Genomic DNA, 17415 nt, shown 5'->3' with positions numbered 1-17415 from the left:
ATATATATATATATATATATATATATATATTCAATTTTTCATAATTCAAAACAATTGAATTAATACTAAAATTTTTATTTTTTCACTTTGATAAAATTTTATAATCAGGTCAATGCGATTAACCCATTTAATAAATAGGTTGTATTAAGGTTGAGGAATCCTACCCCGATTAATAAACATGTCGGGTTAGTGTCGACTTATATAGTCAAACATTTATAAGTTGACATAACATTAACCTAACATGTAAACACAAATTACCACCCTCAACATGTAAACACAAATGAAGTTTTATAACGGGTACGTATATAATTATGGAAACTGAAAAGAAATGGAAATTTGACTAATAAAAGAACAATTTTTTATGTCATTAATTTGTTTAGGATTAGAGCTATTAGCACTAGTCATCTTTTACTCAACCAGGATCATATACTAGCATTTAGTGAATCTACAATTCCTAAAATATGATCAGTTTGATCAATTCCTTACAATTCCTAAAATATGATCAGTTTGATTAATTCCTTATTTTGAGGAGATACGACACTTAAAATGCATCATTAAGTTATTGCAGCTTTTCTCATGTGAAAATACCTAAGGGTAATTAACTTGCACATGCCCTTGCTCAAAAAGCTGTTATATGTGTGGATAGAAGATCTCCTATTTGATTTGGACAATGTGTTCCAATACAATACAGTTCATTAATATCTTCTCAAAAAAAAAAAAAAAAAAATTTAGTTCATTAATAAAGCTTACATTCCTTCTTCTCAAAGAAAAAGAAAAAAAAGAAAAAAGAAGAAGCAACTTAATTAAAAGTAACACATCAACACTACTCAACAGATTGAGATGTCTCACCCAATCCAAATAGACTTCTACAAGCCTATAAGCAATAATCCCTAAATCTCTACCTCATATCCAACACTCCTGACTCTAATAGACTCTTTCCTTCTTTTCAAATGATATCATAAATCAACTTAGCTAATGGATAATAAAGATCAATATAGGATGAAAATTTAGCTTCATCTCGCTCCAACCCATCTTGACCCACCCCACTATGCGTGGATTTTTCTCACCCCAAAAAGTTGATGGAGCAATATTTTTGCCTCACGCCCCAAGTTTGGGCAAGAATGGATTTAGGCTGCCCCACCCCACCCTTATATTTACAAAAATGCCGTTGTGTTATTAACATTTCACAGAGTTCCCTAGGGTTTATTGAATTACTAAGTATTTTAAATGCTTAAATATCAAGCCTTTTTGTTTTCATTGTGATATTGTCTTATTAAATACTTTGGATTATATCATTGAGTCCTTGGCAAAAATTAGTTTTTTTTTTTTTTTTTTATGTGATAAATTTAATTGCAATTTCAAGCATAACTTATATTATTGTAAAAAATTTCATAAAAATAAAATAAAATTTTTAATAGGTGTGGGATGGATTAACACAAAGGTGAGGTTTTGTGGGGTGGGATGGGGGGATAGGGCAAGGCAACTTGCCCCAACATGTGGAGTGAAGCGAGGACAAGGTATCGATGGGGCACCCATGATCCAACCCCTCTTCACCTCATTGACATCTGATTAAGAACCTTTTTAGTTTGTAGGGTAATTTCATGGCCAAGGTAGAGTCTTTTAAATTCTATCAATACATGGTGAAATAAATCAATTGTATTTTTCCACATCATTACAAACAATGATTAACACTTATAATATGTCAAGTCTAGAATAGCATAGTGGAATGGGAAAAATACATAGGTAGTTCTGTAGGATTTTAATCACTAACTAACTATAGTAAGGATTTCATTAAAAAAAAAAAAAAAACTATAGTAAGGATTTCTATTTTTTGGATGAATATAGTGTGGATATTTATAGCATGTGCTTCTTTTCTATGATGATTTCACGGATATTCATGTTAGAAGCTCGGTTAAGTTAAGACTTGTATGATGATTTCACTGATATTCATGCTAGAAGATAGGTTAAGACCATTACGGTATCCCCAGAGTTCCCCTATCATGGGGTTTGGGACTCCAATTTTTTTTTTTTTAATTATTTTTTTAAATGTATACACCAATCTCTATTGCATCTAATGAATCAGGTCTTCGTCCTGATACAATGCTTAGCGCCTAATACCAAAATTTCCAATAAAAAAATAGAACCAATCATCAGTGTGTAGTTTGACAAAACCCTAACTGTAAAGGTTTTTGACCCTAAACCCAAAGGCAAAAGTATCCATCCAACAACGATGGAGCTCTCAAACTTTGATGCTGTTATCGGAAATAAATTTGGTTGTAGATAGACAGACAGACTTGAAAAAGTTCTTCGCACAACATACATGGCACATGTAAAATGGGTGGTTACCGACAAAAAGAATCTTTAGAAACTAGTATAACTGTTCAATCAGTAGTAGTCATGTTAAGATTCTGATTGTTGTTGTTGCCTTGCCTCAACATTAGATGACAAATTTTGATTGTAAACCTTTCTTGCCTCTCTCGCAGTTTAATCCCTCCTACTCCTACATCACAGTTTCAATTTTATTCTTATGCATTTTAATTGCTTTAATTTCTTCTTTCAGCTTTCAATATTCATGGTCTCTTTACTATTAATTCTCAAATTTATCCCTCAAAATCAACTGAATTTTCTCTCAAATTTTCCAAATCAAGTCAATAAAATCTTTAAAAGTTGACTTTTAATTCATAGCAGCTTTTAGAAATGAAAAACAAAATTGCCACAATTAAACGTGTAATAACAAAATTGAAATAACCCTCATTATTGGAGGACCAAAGTAAGTCTTTTATTTATTTATAAAATTTTAACTTATGACGTTTGCTTTTGTGATTTTATTTAAAAAAAAATTTATTATTTTTTATTATCAGACCAAGACACTAGTCAATTTTTAGTGTACCTGAGGATTGAGTCTCAAATTTATTATTTAACAATTAAAAATTTTATTAAATGAGCTAACTGGAAAATAAAAATCCTTTCTATTAATCCCGAGGAAAATCCCATCAAAGGAAAAAAAAAAAAAAAAATGAGGATTACATAACCATATGTAGACACACACTGAAGCGAATTAATAGTTAATACGCCCCAAGGTCTTGTCCTACAAAATGTTGGTGGCTTGAAGAAAATTCAATTGGTTTTGATTCTCTTCACTTCTAAAGTTCATACTTGTTTGATTATTAGCATCTCAAAAAATACACTTGAACATAGAAAGAACATGAGATCATTTACTGAACATTCAACACGTACTGCTATCTTCTATCTACAAAATCGAACTTATGTCCAAGGAAGTCAAGGCGAATATCCTCCAATAGCAACTAGGGTACGCACTCTCATCTCAAAGTAAATTTAAACAAAGCAATTTTAGCCGTGGGAAAAAAGAAATTTAAAGACAAACAAATCTAGCAGCCTGTATTATAAACTAAACTATATTTTCAAGCAAACACTAGATTCTATATGCTACATGGTGACCAATGTTACATATGTCATCAAAATAGGACACTTACAACCACCACAGATTGACAATCTAATTCCAACACCTGCCTTACCACAAGACCGATTCTGCTAACTGAATTTGATCCAAGGCGAAAGACAAACAATGCCACTACATCTAACAGCTTCACTTTCAACTTCTTTCAGGTCTACTTCTATCCACTGGCATAGCCCGTGTATCCAAAGTTGACAGGATCTGAGGCATCGACATGCCACCAGACACAACAATTTCTGCAATTGAAGAACGAGGAGAAATCAAGTCACCTAAATTAGATGATAAGTGCAATGGATGAGACTTTTCTTCCTCTTATTTTTTCCCCCTTTCAACTCATTGTAGGACCCTTAACTATATTAATAGGGAACCCCTCCTTAACAAAAGTACCTAGAATTTCAAATCCTTTTTTGTTCATGCTGCAATGAACAGCATGAACTTTCTAGTACCATTAGGCCATTAGGAGAAAGCTCCAGATATGGTCTAGTTACAATAAAGCCCAGAAGGAGATACCAGGCCAAAAGCAATCACCCTCTCCCTGTCTCTGCATTATTAACATAAAATAACATCTAAGAAATGAATCCTCACCGATTCCTTCACGGACTGATAAATTTGGTCTAATAACATCCTTGGTATTGACCAAAAATATATCACCAATGTAAAGATGGTTTGTTGGAACATAGACACAGCATAGCTCCTCCTCTCCAGAATAATTCTGCATTAATTGATTTAAAAAGGAGATCAGTATAGATCCTATTTGAATTTCTGATAAGCATAGCTCAGCTTGCCAATTATTCAAGATTCAATTCTCCAACAGCTTTCAATTTGTGTAAGGCATGTTTAAATCACACAAGCAACCAAGGATCAATAACCAATTTTTTACAAGAGAAGCTTCAATCATTGACATATCCAAGGTTCACAAATATATAAGCTATGTTCAATATGAAATACTAACTATACTCCTAGATGCATAAACTAACAGTTCAATGTAAAAGGGGGTTAATAATTGGGGCAAAGAGAGTTAAACTAAAACCAATTACAGATATTCAACTCTCAGAATTTTCTGTATGTGAGATTTGTTTTCTTAAACCAGAGATGGTGACATATTTATAGGGGAACCTTCAAGGGATGCATGCAAGCCCTGTCAAGAGACCATTGGGTTGCCTAAGCCAAAAAAAAAAAGGTTGTCACCCTCATGGAGTAATAAAATATCCAAAACTCACAACAGTATAATAACAACAACCACCACCCCCTCTCTCGGGGGCCCAATGAGGAGACACGGCATATTCAAGCACACTCATATGAGTCTTTTTGAAGAAGAAACAATGGTCAATCATCAGTCTGGAATGCAATGATTTAAAAAAACAAAAAAAAAAAAAAAAAAAAAAAAAAAAACAAAACAAAACAAAAAACAAAAAACAATGGAGAGTAACAGAATCAAGCCTAAGAGATTCAGTTGGGCACTAGAAGTGGTTTTGCTAGAGTAGAGCATGGCAAGCAACAACAATTCCATACATTAGTACAGTTTTTGCAATTATATGCAAGAGTGTATGCAAGCAAAATATGTACCACAAAGATAAATCGTTTGAACACACAACACAATTAATAACTAATAGGTCATACTGAAGTGGAGCCAGGCTGAAAAACACCTCAATCCAAATCAACACAACCCAAATTGATTTGGTCTGTTGGGTTTGCTTCTTCAGGTTAACAAAACCGAGTTGCACCCTCAGGCCTAAATACAGTCCCAGAGTTGAAGTAACAAGAAGCATGTGTGCACACAAATTTACAAGGATTGTGGTAAATGTGAGGAAATAATAGTTTCACTACTAACGGATGGTGTTCAATTGAAGCAGTGCCATGATAATCTCATTACATATATTGTTTTCAGACCTGGAGGGTGACGGATGAAGTGATGAACCCAAATGCATATTCACCAATACGTGGGTGCCTTATTATGGCTACTTCCTTAAAGGCCTGCGTGTTTTGATCTGTAATAATAAACAGATACAGGATATAAATTGGCCCATTGAAACTTATTACATTAAAATATGGGTGTGAACAAGAGCACAAACCATACCTGGTGATATGGCAGCACTAATTTGCTTAGAGGCATTGTATATATGACGAACAAATGGCATCCGTTTGATAAACCACTCCCCAAGCCCTAGGACAGACGCACCCAACCATGATGACATGAACACTCCAACCAAGAAGATGAATGTTATCGAAGTTACAAATCCAAGACCTGTCGAAGAAATATAAGAGCAAGTAAAAACTTCTATAAGATACAGTATATATATACGAAGAAATTCTGTTTAAAGCTCATGTTGATAAACATAGTGAAACCCGTAGAAGTATGTTTTCAGATCCATTATAAAACTGCTCAATGTGTGAAGCTATTCAGCCACCTCACATAAAATAATAACAACATAAGAACCCTTCAAAGGTACATCTTCTACTTAGTTAAGCTCCGTAACCCCTTAACTACCCATAACAATAAATATGATAGAGCAAGAAAAACTCTGTGTTTCAACTCTTTTTCATTTACCCCACAAAATACAAAAAAAAAATTTAGCAACAAAAGATCTCACAGGAAAGAGAATCAATGTAACCAATATTGAAAAACTAGCATTAAAATTAGTATCATTTTTTTTGAACTTAATTTCAGAAAATAATTTAACAGCTGTCAAACATAGATATATAATATTTTATAGAAATTTTTGTTTGATAGGTAATAATAATATTATTAAAACAAACTAAAAAATAGACAAAAGCCAATACAAGGTGTTCATGATGGTGAACACAAGGAAAAGCAATAAACAAAATAAACAGCAAACAACTAAAAAGAAAAACTTAAAACGCAATACTAAGGGAAGAAATAAACTCTAAGATAGTGGAGTATTCCGAGAAGCCCCAACACCTAGACCAATCAAATAAAGTCTTCTGGCACAGAGCTTGTAATTGAACCAAGGATTTCTCAGTGTCCTCAAAAGAGCGCCGATTTCTTTCCGTCCAAACAATCCACATCAAACAGCCGGGAATCATATTCCATATGTCTGAATTAAATTTTCCTAGCCAAAACTCCAACAATACACCAAACTTTCCACAGAGCCTGGCATGACCCAATGTATCCCAAAGATCTGAAGCATGTAAACCCACAAAGAGTGAGCTACCGGACAATGGAGGAGAAGATGATCCACGGTTTCCTCATTCCGATGGCACATACAACACCTATTCACCAAAATGCGCCCCTTAAGCTTAAGATTATCCAAAGTAAGAATCTGCCCATGAACCGCTGTCCACACAAAAAAAGCCACCCTCCTAGGGATCTTAGCTTTCCAAACACCCTTCCACGGAAAATTGGAATCAACTGCACCCCTAATGATATTGTAATAGGACCGGGTATCAAACATGCCATTCCCTTTGAGACACCAATGAGAGGTGTCATTCCCACTACCCCTAGGGCTCCGAGATTGAATGAACTCAAGGAAAGATAAGGCAGCCCCTAATTCCCTTTCATGAAAGTTCCTATGAAATCTCAAATTCCAGATTCTATCGTTACCACCCTCTTGGTAGCATAGAACATCAGAAATGTAAGCTTCCTTGTCGTTAGAACACACATACAACTGAGGATAAAGCCTATTAAGCGTGTTATCTCCAACCCACTTATCATGCCAAAAAAGAATACGAGAGCCATCCCCCACCACTAAGGACACATGGTTGGAGAAGTTCTCCCAACCATCATGAATACCACACCATGGACCACAACCGTGAGCCCTTCTACAACTTTTAGAACTCCACCCCCCTTGACCCTCACCGTATTTAGAAGCAATAACCCTCCTCCAAAGATGAGTGCCTTCTCGCCCAAACCTCCATAACCATTTCCCTAACAATGCTTTATTAAAGTGCACTAACTTCCTGATCCCCAGACCACCCAAAGCTATCGGTAAACACACCTTCTCCCAAGCCACCAAAGGATATTTGAAACACTCCTCTGAAGATCCCCATAAAAACTTTCTCTGAATACGCTCCAATCTATCAGCCACAGCTACAGGAATGACAAATAAGGATAGATAGTACGTAGGAAGGCTAGAAAGAGTACTCTTCACCAGGGTAAGTCTACCCCCCTTAGATAAATAAAGACGCTTCCAACCCGAGAGTTTCTTCTCCATCCTCTCCAAAATAGGATTCCACATAGATGCTGTTTTGTAAGGGGTGCCCAACGGCATACCCAAGTACTTCATAGGCAGACTACCCACCCTACAACGAAGAATGGTAGCCAACACATCTATATTTTCAACCTCCCCAACAGGAACAATCTCACTCTTCCCCGCATTAACTTTCAGACCAGTAAAAGCTTGGAAGCTAGTCAATGCCAGCCTAATGGACAACAACTGATCTCTAGACGCATCACAAAACAAAATGGTATCATCTGCAAACAGCAAGTGTGAAATGCGTACCCCTATAGTGTTAGTAGGCCCCACACGAAAGCCACGAAGTAGACCACAATCCTCAGTTTTCTTCAGCAGCCTACTTAGAACTTCCATAATAAAGAGGAAAAGAAGAGGGGACAACGGATCACCTTGTCTCAACCCACGAGAGCTTCCAAAAAAGCCTACCGGGTATCCATTCACAATAATAGAGAAACGAACAGTAGTTATGCAAGCCTTAATCCACCCCCTCCATCTCACCCCAAAACCCATCCTAGCCAATAAGTAAAACAATGCGTCCCAATTCACATGGTCAAAGGCTTTCTCAATGTCCAATTTGCAAACCACCCCTGGCAAATGGCTCTTCAATCTGCTGTCTAGGCACTCATTAGCAATAAGCACTGAATCCAAAATTTGTCTCCCACCAACAAAAGCATTTTGGGACTCAGAGATAAGACTATCTAGCACAACCCTCAATCTATTTGCCAACACCTTAGACAGCAGCTTGTACACACTCCCTACCAAACTAATAGGCCGAAAGTCCTTAACATCAATAGCATTATTTTTCTTGGGAATTAGAGTGAGAAACGAGGCATTTAAAGACCTTTCAAACACTGAATACCTATGAAAGTGCTCAAAAACTCTCCACCACTCTCCAACATTTTTTAAAAAAAGCCATGGTGAAACCATCTGGTCCAGGAGCTTTATCCCCCTCCATCTCCATCAAAACCTGGATCACCTCTTCTTTAGAGAACTCACTCTCCAAGGCCAACCTTTCATCCTCTCCAATGCAATCAAAATCCAATCCATCCATTGTTGGACGCCATCTATCCGGCTCTTTGTAGAGATTTTGATAGAACTGAGCCACCTGAGCTTTTACAGTAGAACCGTCCTCATATAAGACCCCATCAACCACAATGCTTCTAATGTGATTTGTTCTTCTATGAGAGTTCGCTAGTCTATTAAAAAATCGAGTGTTGTTATCTCCCTCCTTCACATACAAAGCACGAGACTTTTGTCTCCAAAAAGTCTCTTCTAAAGCAGCTAAAACTACAATATCACCTTTAACCTGAGTTCGACGGGACTCTTCCTCATTAGAGAGGCCCCGCATTTCTTCCTTAGCATCTAGACCCAATAATTCAGCCAACAAACACTTCTTCCTAAAAGCCAAATCTCCAAATACCTCCTTATTCCACTTCTTAAGATCTTCTTTCAAAGCCTTTAATTTCTGAGCTAGAACAAAACTAGGGGAGCCCAAAAAGCTATACCCCTCCCACCAAAGTTTAACTCTCTCGAGAAAACCCTCAGATCTAAGCCACATATTCTCAAACTTAAAAGCACAGCGACCCCTATCCACTCCACCAGCTTCCACCAAGAGCGGACAATGATCGGAAATAACATGAGGGAGCACCCTTTGAGACACGTTCCCAAAATGATCCACCCAATCCACACAAGCAAGAGTCCTGTCAATACGGGACATAGCCTGCGGCTCAGCATCTCTAAACCAGGTGAATGATGCCCCGTCCAATGGAAGATCCACTAAATAATTATTCTCAATAAAGTTCGAGAATGCAAACATGGCTGGATTAAAAGAATCACAACCAAGCCTCTCACAGGGGTATCTAATAATATTAAAATCACCGAATAAAAACCAAGCTGTGTTCCACCTGGTCCGAACCCTGGACAGCTCCTCCCACAAAGCAGCCCTATGATGATCAGCATTAGGACCATAAAGACCAGTGCAGACCCATTCAAAACTGTCCAACACTCCCTTAAAAAGAACACTAACAGAGAACTGACCAACAGATACATCAATTTTCTCGACCACCCGTTTATCCCAAATCAACAAAACCCCCCCAGATGTTTGAACCGCATCCAGTATCGCCCAATCAACAAAGGGACTACCCCACAAGCTTCGCACAAGAGCAGAAATTGAAGAAGCAAGCTTAGTTTCCTGCAAACATACAACATCACATCTCCAATCCTTCAAAAGATTCTTACAAACCTCTCTCTTCTGAGGGTTATTCAACCCCCTAACATTCCAAGAAAGAAGTCGTAAAGACATTAATAACTACCAATAGCCCCTAGTCCTGACGACGAACCTCTATTCCGAGAGACAGTCCCATCATAATTCACTGAAGAAAACAAACCCCTCAATTCCCTTAAACCTCTCTGACCAGCTTTAACAGGTGGCCTAATACAGCCACCATTGGCAACCTCAATACACTCCTGTTCTAATAAACGAAATAAAGCCACACAATGAGCTTCATGTTTAACAATAGGAAAACCCACCAACTTGCAGAAGCTTTTCAACATTGTAGACACCCACTTCAAGTGTTCCACCTTAGATGCATCAAACTCACTTACCTCATCCACCGTGCTCAACACCAAATCTTCAGCTACCCTAGGGACCCAACAAGACAACGGCGCACACTCTAGTGGACTGCAGTTGTGCTCCCCAATACCGTCGGCATACACAGCAACCGACTCTGTCATACCCGTTTGGGAATCACACTTCTCTTTATCACTTATACTTAATAACTCTGTGAAAACGTCCTCCACCTCCTCCGACCAAGGAACTCCCTCCCTACCAACAAAATTCAAAGGAGAAACCTGCCCAAAACTATTGGAGTCCACCGTAAGCATCGGATCAACCCCAATCTGCCTCTCACCCTCTCGAACTGACAGGGGAACCACCGAGATAGGGGCGCGATCCTCCAGAACTGAGCTAGAGGGGAAACTCGTCCTTATCGGAGCCTCAGAACCCGCCGCCGGCGCCTCCGCCGTAGCCCCTGGCTCCCGATCTGACTGGGGAGCCGCCGAGATAGAGGCGCTAACTACCGGAGCTGGGCTCAACGAAGGTTTCACCCTCAACGGAGCTTCCAATCCCTCCATCGGCGCCACCGTCGCTACCCCGGGCTCCGTTGAAGACTCGCCTGACCCACTCAACTCCTGAACCAGATCGTGCAACCCATTAGGATCGCATGACAGTTCAGACTCTAACTGGGTTTTATTTTTAAAAGGGAGAGCTAAGGTAGCTTGGGCTTGGGCTTGGGATTTAAAAACCACAGGCCCAACAGCTTTAGGCCTTTGTAACTTCACTTTATCCACCCAAGAGACATCCGGAGTGGACTTGTGAGAGTCCAATGGCTTAATCCAAGACACCACCCTTTTACCCCCTTCAGATAAAGACACCCTCAACGCCATGGTGTCAGTAGTCACTTTGAACATGCAGTCACGCGTGGGTCTAACAAATTTTTTTTTAGAAACTGACCCAGCAGCGGCTTCGCCCTTGAACACGTTATGTCCCAAATAAGCTCTAGAATTTTCAAAATTCCTCAACTTCCGCTGGTTGCCAGTATTGAAAAGTTTCTTCCCATCAAGTCCACCGCCATCCAATTGGCCACCACCAGCAGCTCCACCGGAAATCCTCCCTTCCACCGCAACAGTGTTAGAACTTGCTAGGAAACTATCTAATGCTCTTGAAAACAAGCTCCACCCAGCCCGGTTAGAACTCGCAGGTACCATAACACAACCACGTTGAGCTCCACCAAAAAACACAGCTAAGTCCACAATGCAGAGTTTAAAGGTGGACAAAAAGGGTGGTAAGGCAAAAAACCAAAAGGTGGTGGGAATGGTAATGGGAAGAAACCTGGGAATAGTGGGGGTGACAGGTTGAGAGGCTGAGGTACAGGGGGAAATAGAGGAGGGATAGTTGTAGGCTGAGTAGGGATGGAGGGGGGGGGGGGGGGGGGGGGGGGGGGAAGAAGGGTTGGGAGGGATAGTTATAGAAACTTAATTTAAGATATGATGGTTGTCAAACACAGATATATAATATTCTAGAAATTTGTTCATAAAATAGTCTGTGTGCACTCCATCAACAGTGGCATCTAAGAGCAATTGAAAACCAATGGAACTAGAAACTTGCATTATCTTAAAGGGGAAATGGTTTTCTCTGTAATCTTCATATTGCACTAGCCAGAGATGGCAAAACAAGGTATGCATCTGAAAATGATGCCACAGAGAATCAATTCTGAGGGGGATTGATTAATACATCTCATACACATTTACCTATGCAAGGGATGGATATAAATATTTATTTCTGATTAACAGTATTCTTACCAAAAATATTAATTCCAAGTTGCGCATAGATTGGGGAGAAGAAGCCATCCACAAAGTGAATAAACCACCACGTTATGTAGAAAGTAATTGCTATTGGAAATAGAATAACACTGCAAAACAGCTAAGATAAGCACATTGATAAAAGCAAAAGGCATGATAAGCACGGCCATCAAAATATAGCTTCTTATGGCTACCACATAATTAAAGAATTTATAAAAAGAACAACACCACACTATACAAAATTTTCCAAGTACAACTCTGTGAACTCCAGTTTAGTATCAGAAACAGAAACTAGGAGTCTAGGAAGTAGGAGGATCCTTAGTTCATCCGGTAGGACAGAATCCTATTTATAAATGAAAACATTTCATCCGACTATAACAGACTTCCAGATTTTTTACTGGAGGCTAAAATTATCAATTTCTAGTTATATTTTCAAAATAAAAACTCTAGGTTATATTCAAAAAATTCAATCTTTCAATACAACAAAGTTAAGCAAGCCTCAAGACTTTTCATTTTCCCTTTTTGATAAGTACACAAATAAATGGACAAAACCACCTTCCGGGGTTGCACCAGCCAGTTTGCAGAACCGGTCAAGACATTTAAATTTTTATTATGATAAAATTGTAAATTACAAAAAACCAACTCTAGGTGACAACCTGGAAACTCTACATTTCACAAGAACATGCGTAACACATTTTCCACATTGTCATCTTTGAAAACATCCCAACATACATACACACATGCACACACAGGCCAATCCAATGGAAGATCAATAGCACATGAAAAGCAGATGGCTAAAAATGTAGTGGCTGCTGCTGCTTACTAGCAACCAAAAGGAACAACTATAAAGTGAGGCACATCCACATTGATCATTTTTTTTTGCTGAATCACATTGATCATTTAGAACCATTAGGTAAGGGTGATTATCACATTGATCATTTAGGACCATTAGGTAAGGGTGATTATCAATTTATGAAAATAGTTGGAAACATTCTTCTTCAAATTCAAACTTTTAAGCAAAACACTTCAAATTTTGAATATTTGGAAGCTTTAAATGCAATTTCTAGTTATATTTTCAAAATAAAAACTCTAGGTTATATTCAAAAAATTCAATCTTTCAATACAACAAAGTTAAGCAAGCCTCAAGACTTTTCGTTTTCCCTTTTTGATAAGTAAAATTACAAATAAATGGACAAAACCACCTTACGGGGTTGCACCAGCCAGTCAAAATCAAAGATTCCATCTTTTAAACAAAACACTTCAAATTCGGAATATTTGGAAGCTTTAAATGCACCCAAAATGCTCAACAATGCCAAAACAAGGTAAAGATGCACAAATACAAAATCAATGCCAGTTCCAGAAGTCCCAAGGGGAAAGTACCAGATGTCTCTTAAAAAGAGCAAAGAAGTGATATGCTGTCTTTTTCCCACAGTTTTAAAAGAGGTTTGAAGTACCAGATCATCTTGTGCTGGAACTCATTTGGCCCATCCGTGGAGTTAGACAGGATATTTTTTAATAATTTGCAAGAATATAATCTGAGTTAGGGGTCCAAACACTATCATCAAGAACGATACCCAAGTGATTGTTCTTAGTGATATCTAATATCTCCATATCCATATCAACGAGGTTTCTTCTAACTTCCAGATTCCAAGATAACCCCTCCAAGGACAAAATTGCAACTTTAGAAATGAAATAGATGAAAAGCACAAGGAAAAAAGTGCAAAAAAGAATGCCAGTATGCGCCACCCCCACCATATAGTAAAAAATATTTATATTATGTACCCAAACCAACAATGAGATAGTTAGAAATATATACAATAATATACTGCTAACCCCGCAATTCAAAGCCCTCCCCCCGAACCCCTAAGCACTTTGTGCATGGGGAGGTGCTAATTGAGCTACAAGGCTCTTGGCAGTACCCAAACCAACAATATATGTAAGGAGAAGAACAGTTGGCAAGTTGAGTTTCCCTTAGGAAGATAGGTCCAATTGAATATCCTACAGCCCAAATCTTAAACAATCACTTCATGCCAAAGCTTCTAAATTCCATAGGAAACCACTAAGTCATTTAGAACTAATTCCCAGAACTCACCATCTGTATAATTGATGTTCAAGAAAGGAACAATTCATATGTAATCATGGATAGTGTTTGGAATTCAGTGGGTTATGCCACAGAGGGTTCTTGATTTGTTAGCAACATGGCACAGTGATTTTGGTAGGCATCATATTATCACTTTTTGGATAGCAGTGCCTCATTGCATAATGTGTCTTTGGCAGGAAGGGAATGCTAGTAGCTTTGATTGAAGCGAATGGTCTATTCTTGAGATTAAATATTTTTTCTTTCATACATTGATGGATTGGAGTATTGTTTTTCAATCTGTTCATGTTTTACTTTTTTTGATATGTTAGTGCATTGGAATATCAGAGTTTGATTGTACTACTCCCTGAGTACACCCCTGGCATACATAGGACTGTTTTTTGTTATGTTTAATAAGACTTCCATTACTTATCAAAAAATAATAATAAATAAATAAAATCATGGATAGTTTTAACATAATACTATGATATGAAGAATTACTCCAATTTAATCAACATTTGAATTTATACCAAAAAAATTCTTTATTTGTCAAATATTACCAAGATGAACCAACAAGAAGAAAAACTTCCACATTATTCATTTGTTTCAATGTATGTGCTTCTCTACATACATAGGAATGTATGAATGTATAACCAAGCAAATATACTGTGTATAATGTCCATGTCTTGAAGCAAAAAATAAGGAGAAATAAGAAAGAAATGCGTACCATCCGGTCATGAATTTTTTTGATGCCCAGCTCCTAACAACTTTGTAAAAGGTCTACAAAGTGAATACAGAATACAGCAATTGTCAGATGAATGTTAATGATATACAGGAACATAAAGATGCAGCCATTCATGATTCATAGCACTTAGACCACAAAAAATTTTTGATGTAACAACTATAATTATGAAAAGTGAATTTTTGGAACCCATTTTTTACCCAAACAAAGTTTGTAAAGAAAAGGAGGAATCTTAAAACAAGAAATAAAATAGGCAGAGCCACACTAACCATGGCGGGATCAAGTCCTGCAAGAATAAAAGACTGATGGTAATCTAAATTGATGAAACAACATTCACGGCAGTAAATCAAAGTATTAACAAAACGCCAATGAGCTCTAGGCCTTTTAGCTCAACTGTCATCTGCCCTCCTTGTAAGTTGTAAGAGCAAGGTGAATGGTGAGGTAGTTGGTTCAAAACCAACCAAGTGCATGTGTAAGATACCAATTAAATAATAATAATAACAAAAAGAAAAAAAAAAAAAAGAAAGCTAGGACTACAAGTATCTTAGAAAAAACAATTTCAGTGTATCTTCTATATTTTTAAACTCAATCACATGATGCAAACGAGTTTTCTAACATGACTGAGACCCATTACCGCCAGAAATGTCTGTAACATTTCCTAAAAAGTGCCTATTCAATCTTATCTTGCTCTTTTTTGTAAAGGGGGTTTGCATGATTCTAATGCAAAGCATAATAAAGTTACTCAATGTCCATTGAATTTGCATACACAGCCTGTTTCAGTTTATAATCAAACCCATTCTACCCATAAATAGAACAAAAGTATTAAAACATTAGCCATTCCATCCTATTCAACTTAATCAACTAACTAAAGCACTTAAAAATTTTCAGTTTAACTCGGCCTTAAACTTAGTTACCAAAATCAGCCATGAAAGAAGCTATTCTAATCTAAAACATATTCAATTCGCAGTATTAGAACAGGTCAACAGGGATTTTATATAAATTAAGTTAGAGAAAACCTCCACAGACTGAACAAGAATATCAAAATTTCCAGTCGTTTTTTTCTATCAGAGCAAACACAGAGAGAAAAGTACCCAAAAAAAAAAAAAACTAGGGCAAGAGAGAGAGAAGACCTCTCGGCCTGAGTGGTGCGAGGAAGATGAAGAGGAGGAAGGCTTGGAGGAGGAGGAGGAGGAGGAGACGTCATCATCAGCCACCGGGATAAGAAGCTCTCGATCTTTCTCTCTTTCTCTGCTGGCCATCACGATCGCCGATTTGTCATCGCCCATCACAAACGAAGCGACGTCGTTTTCTCTTTTCTTTTCTTTTTTGATTTATTTATTTATTTATTATGTTGTTGAAATTTATCGTCTTGAGTTCAAACTCCTCCACCGCAAAGAACCGAACCAGTCAGTCAGCCCAATCGATAGAGAAAGAGATAAATAGGTTCCCAAGTCTGACCTGACCTCCTTCCTTTTTCTTGTCCAATACAATACTACTCTAGTACTTATTTTTTCTTTTCTTTTCTTTTCTTTTCTTTTTTTTTCCTTTTCGTTTCAAAATTTTGTTTTATTTTTTACTTTTTTTATTATTATTTTTTTTATGTGGGTGTGACTGGCTGGGACAGGTGGTCGTAAAAAAAAAAAAAAAAAAATGAGGGATGTGATGTGTGGGGAGTTCTGAATAAAATGTGTTGAAATAGTAATTGAAAAAAAATAAATAAAAAGGGCGTATTAGGCAATGCCGCAGTGCTTGCTGCTGCCTGCTGTCTACCACCTAATCACAATTGTTTTTTTTTTTTAATCTCCTAATCACAGACTGTTTGATTCACATTGGGCTTTGAGGCTCAGGCATGTACCGACCTGTCTGTCTGGTGTGATTAATGATCTGTCACCAATCATAGGCTGCCAGCGGTTTTGGGCCAATCGGATCTCATATGAATTTTTTTTTTCTTTTTCAAATGATTAACTATACTATATATATCTTCTTCTCAACAAGAAAAAAAATTAACTATGTATATCTTTTTCAAGTATCCATATCTTTTAGATTTCTAGGGGGTATTATACCACATAAAATTCATTAAATAACATAATCTTAAAATAATTATTAAAAACACAATAACAAAAAAAACTCAAATTTATCAATTTTATATAGATTCTATTAACAAATATCCCAAGAGTAGCATACGTTAAAAATTAATAAATACTTATAATGCATGCTTTTCAAAAAAATAAAAATACAAATTTTAATAATTCATTGATTTACTTGCACAAGTTCATTGTAGTTGCGTATATTTTTCAGATGTGTACAAGTTGACTTTATTTTAAAAAATATATATAAAAACATTAATTAATAAAGAATTAAATACATTTTAACCACTACCCTAAGGATATTTTTAACAAAAAAATCCATTTTATATTACACCAAACAATATTAAGAGACAAAAAACCCAAATTCTCAAATACTGCAAGTCAATCCTTCCCCCACGCATAGCATTGTACCACAACGATGCTATATTCTTAAGGATGAAGATGGCAAACAAGACTAATAAATTAATTTGGGATATATCAAA

The 17415-nt window shown here is 37.0% G+C and overlaps 1 protein-coding gene across 1 annotated transcript; it reads right to left on the bottom strand.

The window, feature by feature from the left end:
- Positions 1-3214: 3214 nt before the first annotated feature.
- On the bottom strand, positions 3215-16194 carry LOC115975672 (protein CONTINUOUS VASCULAR RING 1-like). The gene is made up of 7 exons (XM_031096554.1): positions 15977-16194; positions 14832-14884; positions 12028-12137; positions 5553-5720; positions 5366-5463; positions 4061-4187; positions 3215-3711 (listed from the first exon to the last, which is right to left on the bottom strand). The coding sequence occupies exons 1-7, from the start codon at positions 16130-16132 to the stop codon at positions 3614-3616; spliced, it is 810 nt and encodes a 269-aa protein (XP_030952414.1). The 5' UTR covers positions 16133-16194; the 3' UTR covers positions 3215-3613.
- Positions 16195-17415: the final 1221 nt, after the last annotated feature.

Source organism: Quercus lobata, chromosome 2 (assembly GCF_001633185.2).
Source record: "Quercus lobata isolate SW786 chromosome 2, ValleyOak3.0 Primary Assembly, whole genome shotgun sequence".
NCBI lineage: Eukaryota > Viridiplantae > Streptophyta > Magnoliopsida > Fagales > Fagaceae > Quercus > Quercus lobata.
The sequence above is the reverse complement of the archived record's forward strand: the minus strand, read 5'-3'. Positions and strand labels throughout refer to the sequence as shown.

What these genes read in the sequence shown, in the direction of transcription:
- LOC115975672 (XM_031096554.1), bottom strand. Translation starts at nt 16,132, where the DNA reads ATGGGCGATGACAAATCGGCGATCGTGATGGCCAGCAGAGAAAGAGAG. An exon ending in TAGTGCTGCCATATCACCAG is followed by an intron (nt 5,464 to 5,552) that starts GTATGGTTTGTG and finishes TTATTATTACAG; the next exon opens with ATCAAAACACGCAGGCCTTT. An exon ending in ATCAGTCCGTGAAGGAATCG is followed by an intron (nt 3,712 to 4,060) that starts GTGAGGATTCAT and finishes CTTCAATTGCAG; the next exon opens with AAATTGTTGTGTCTGGTGGC.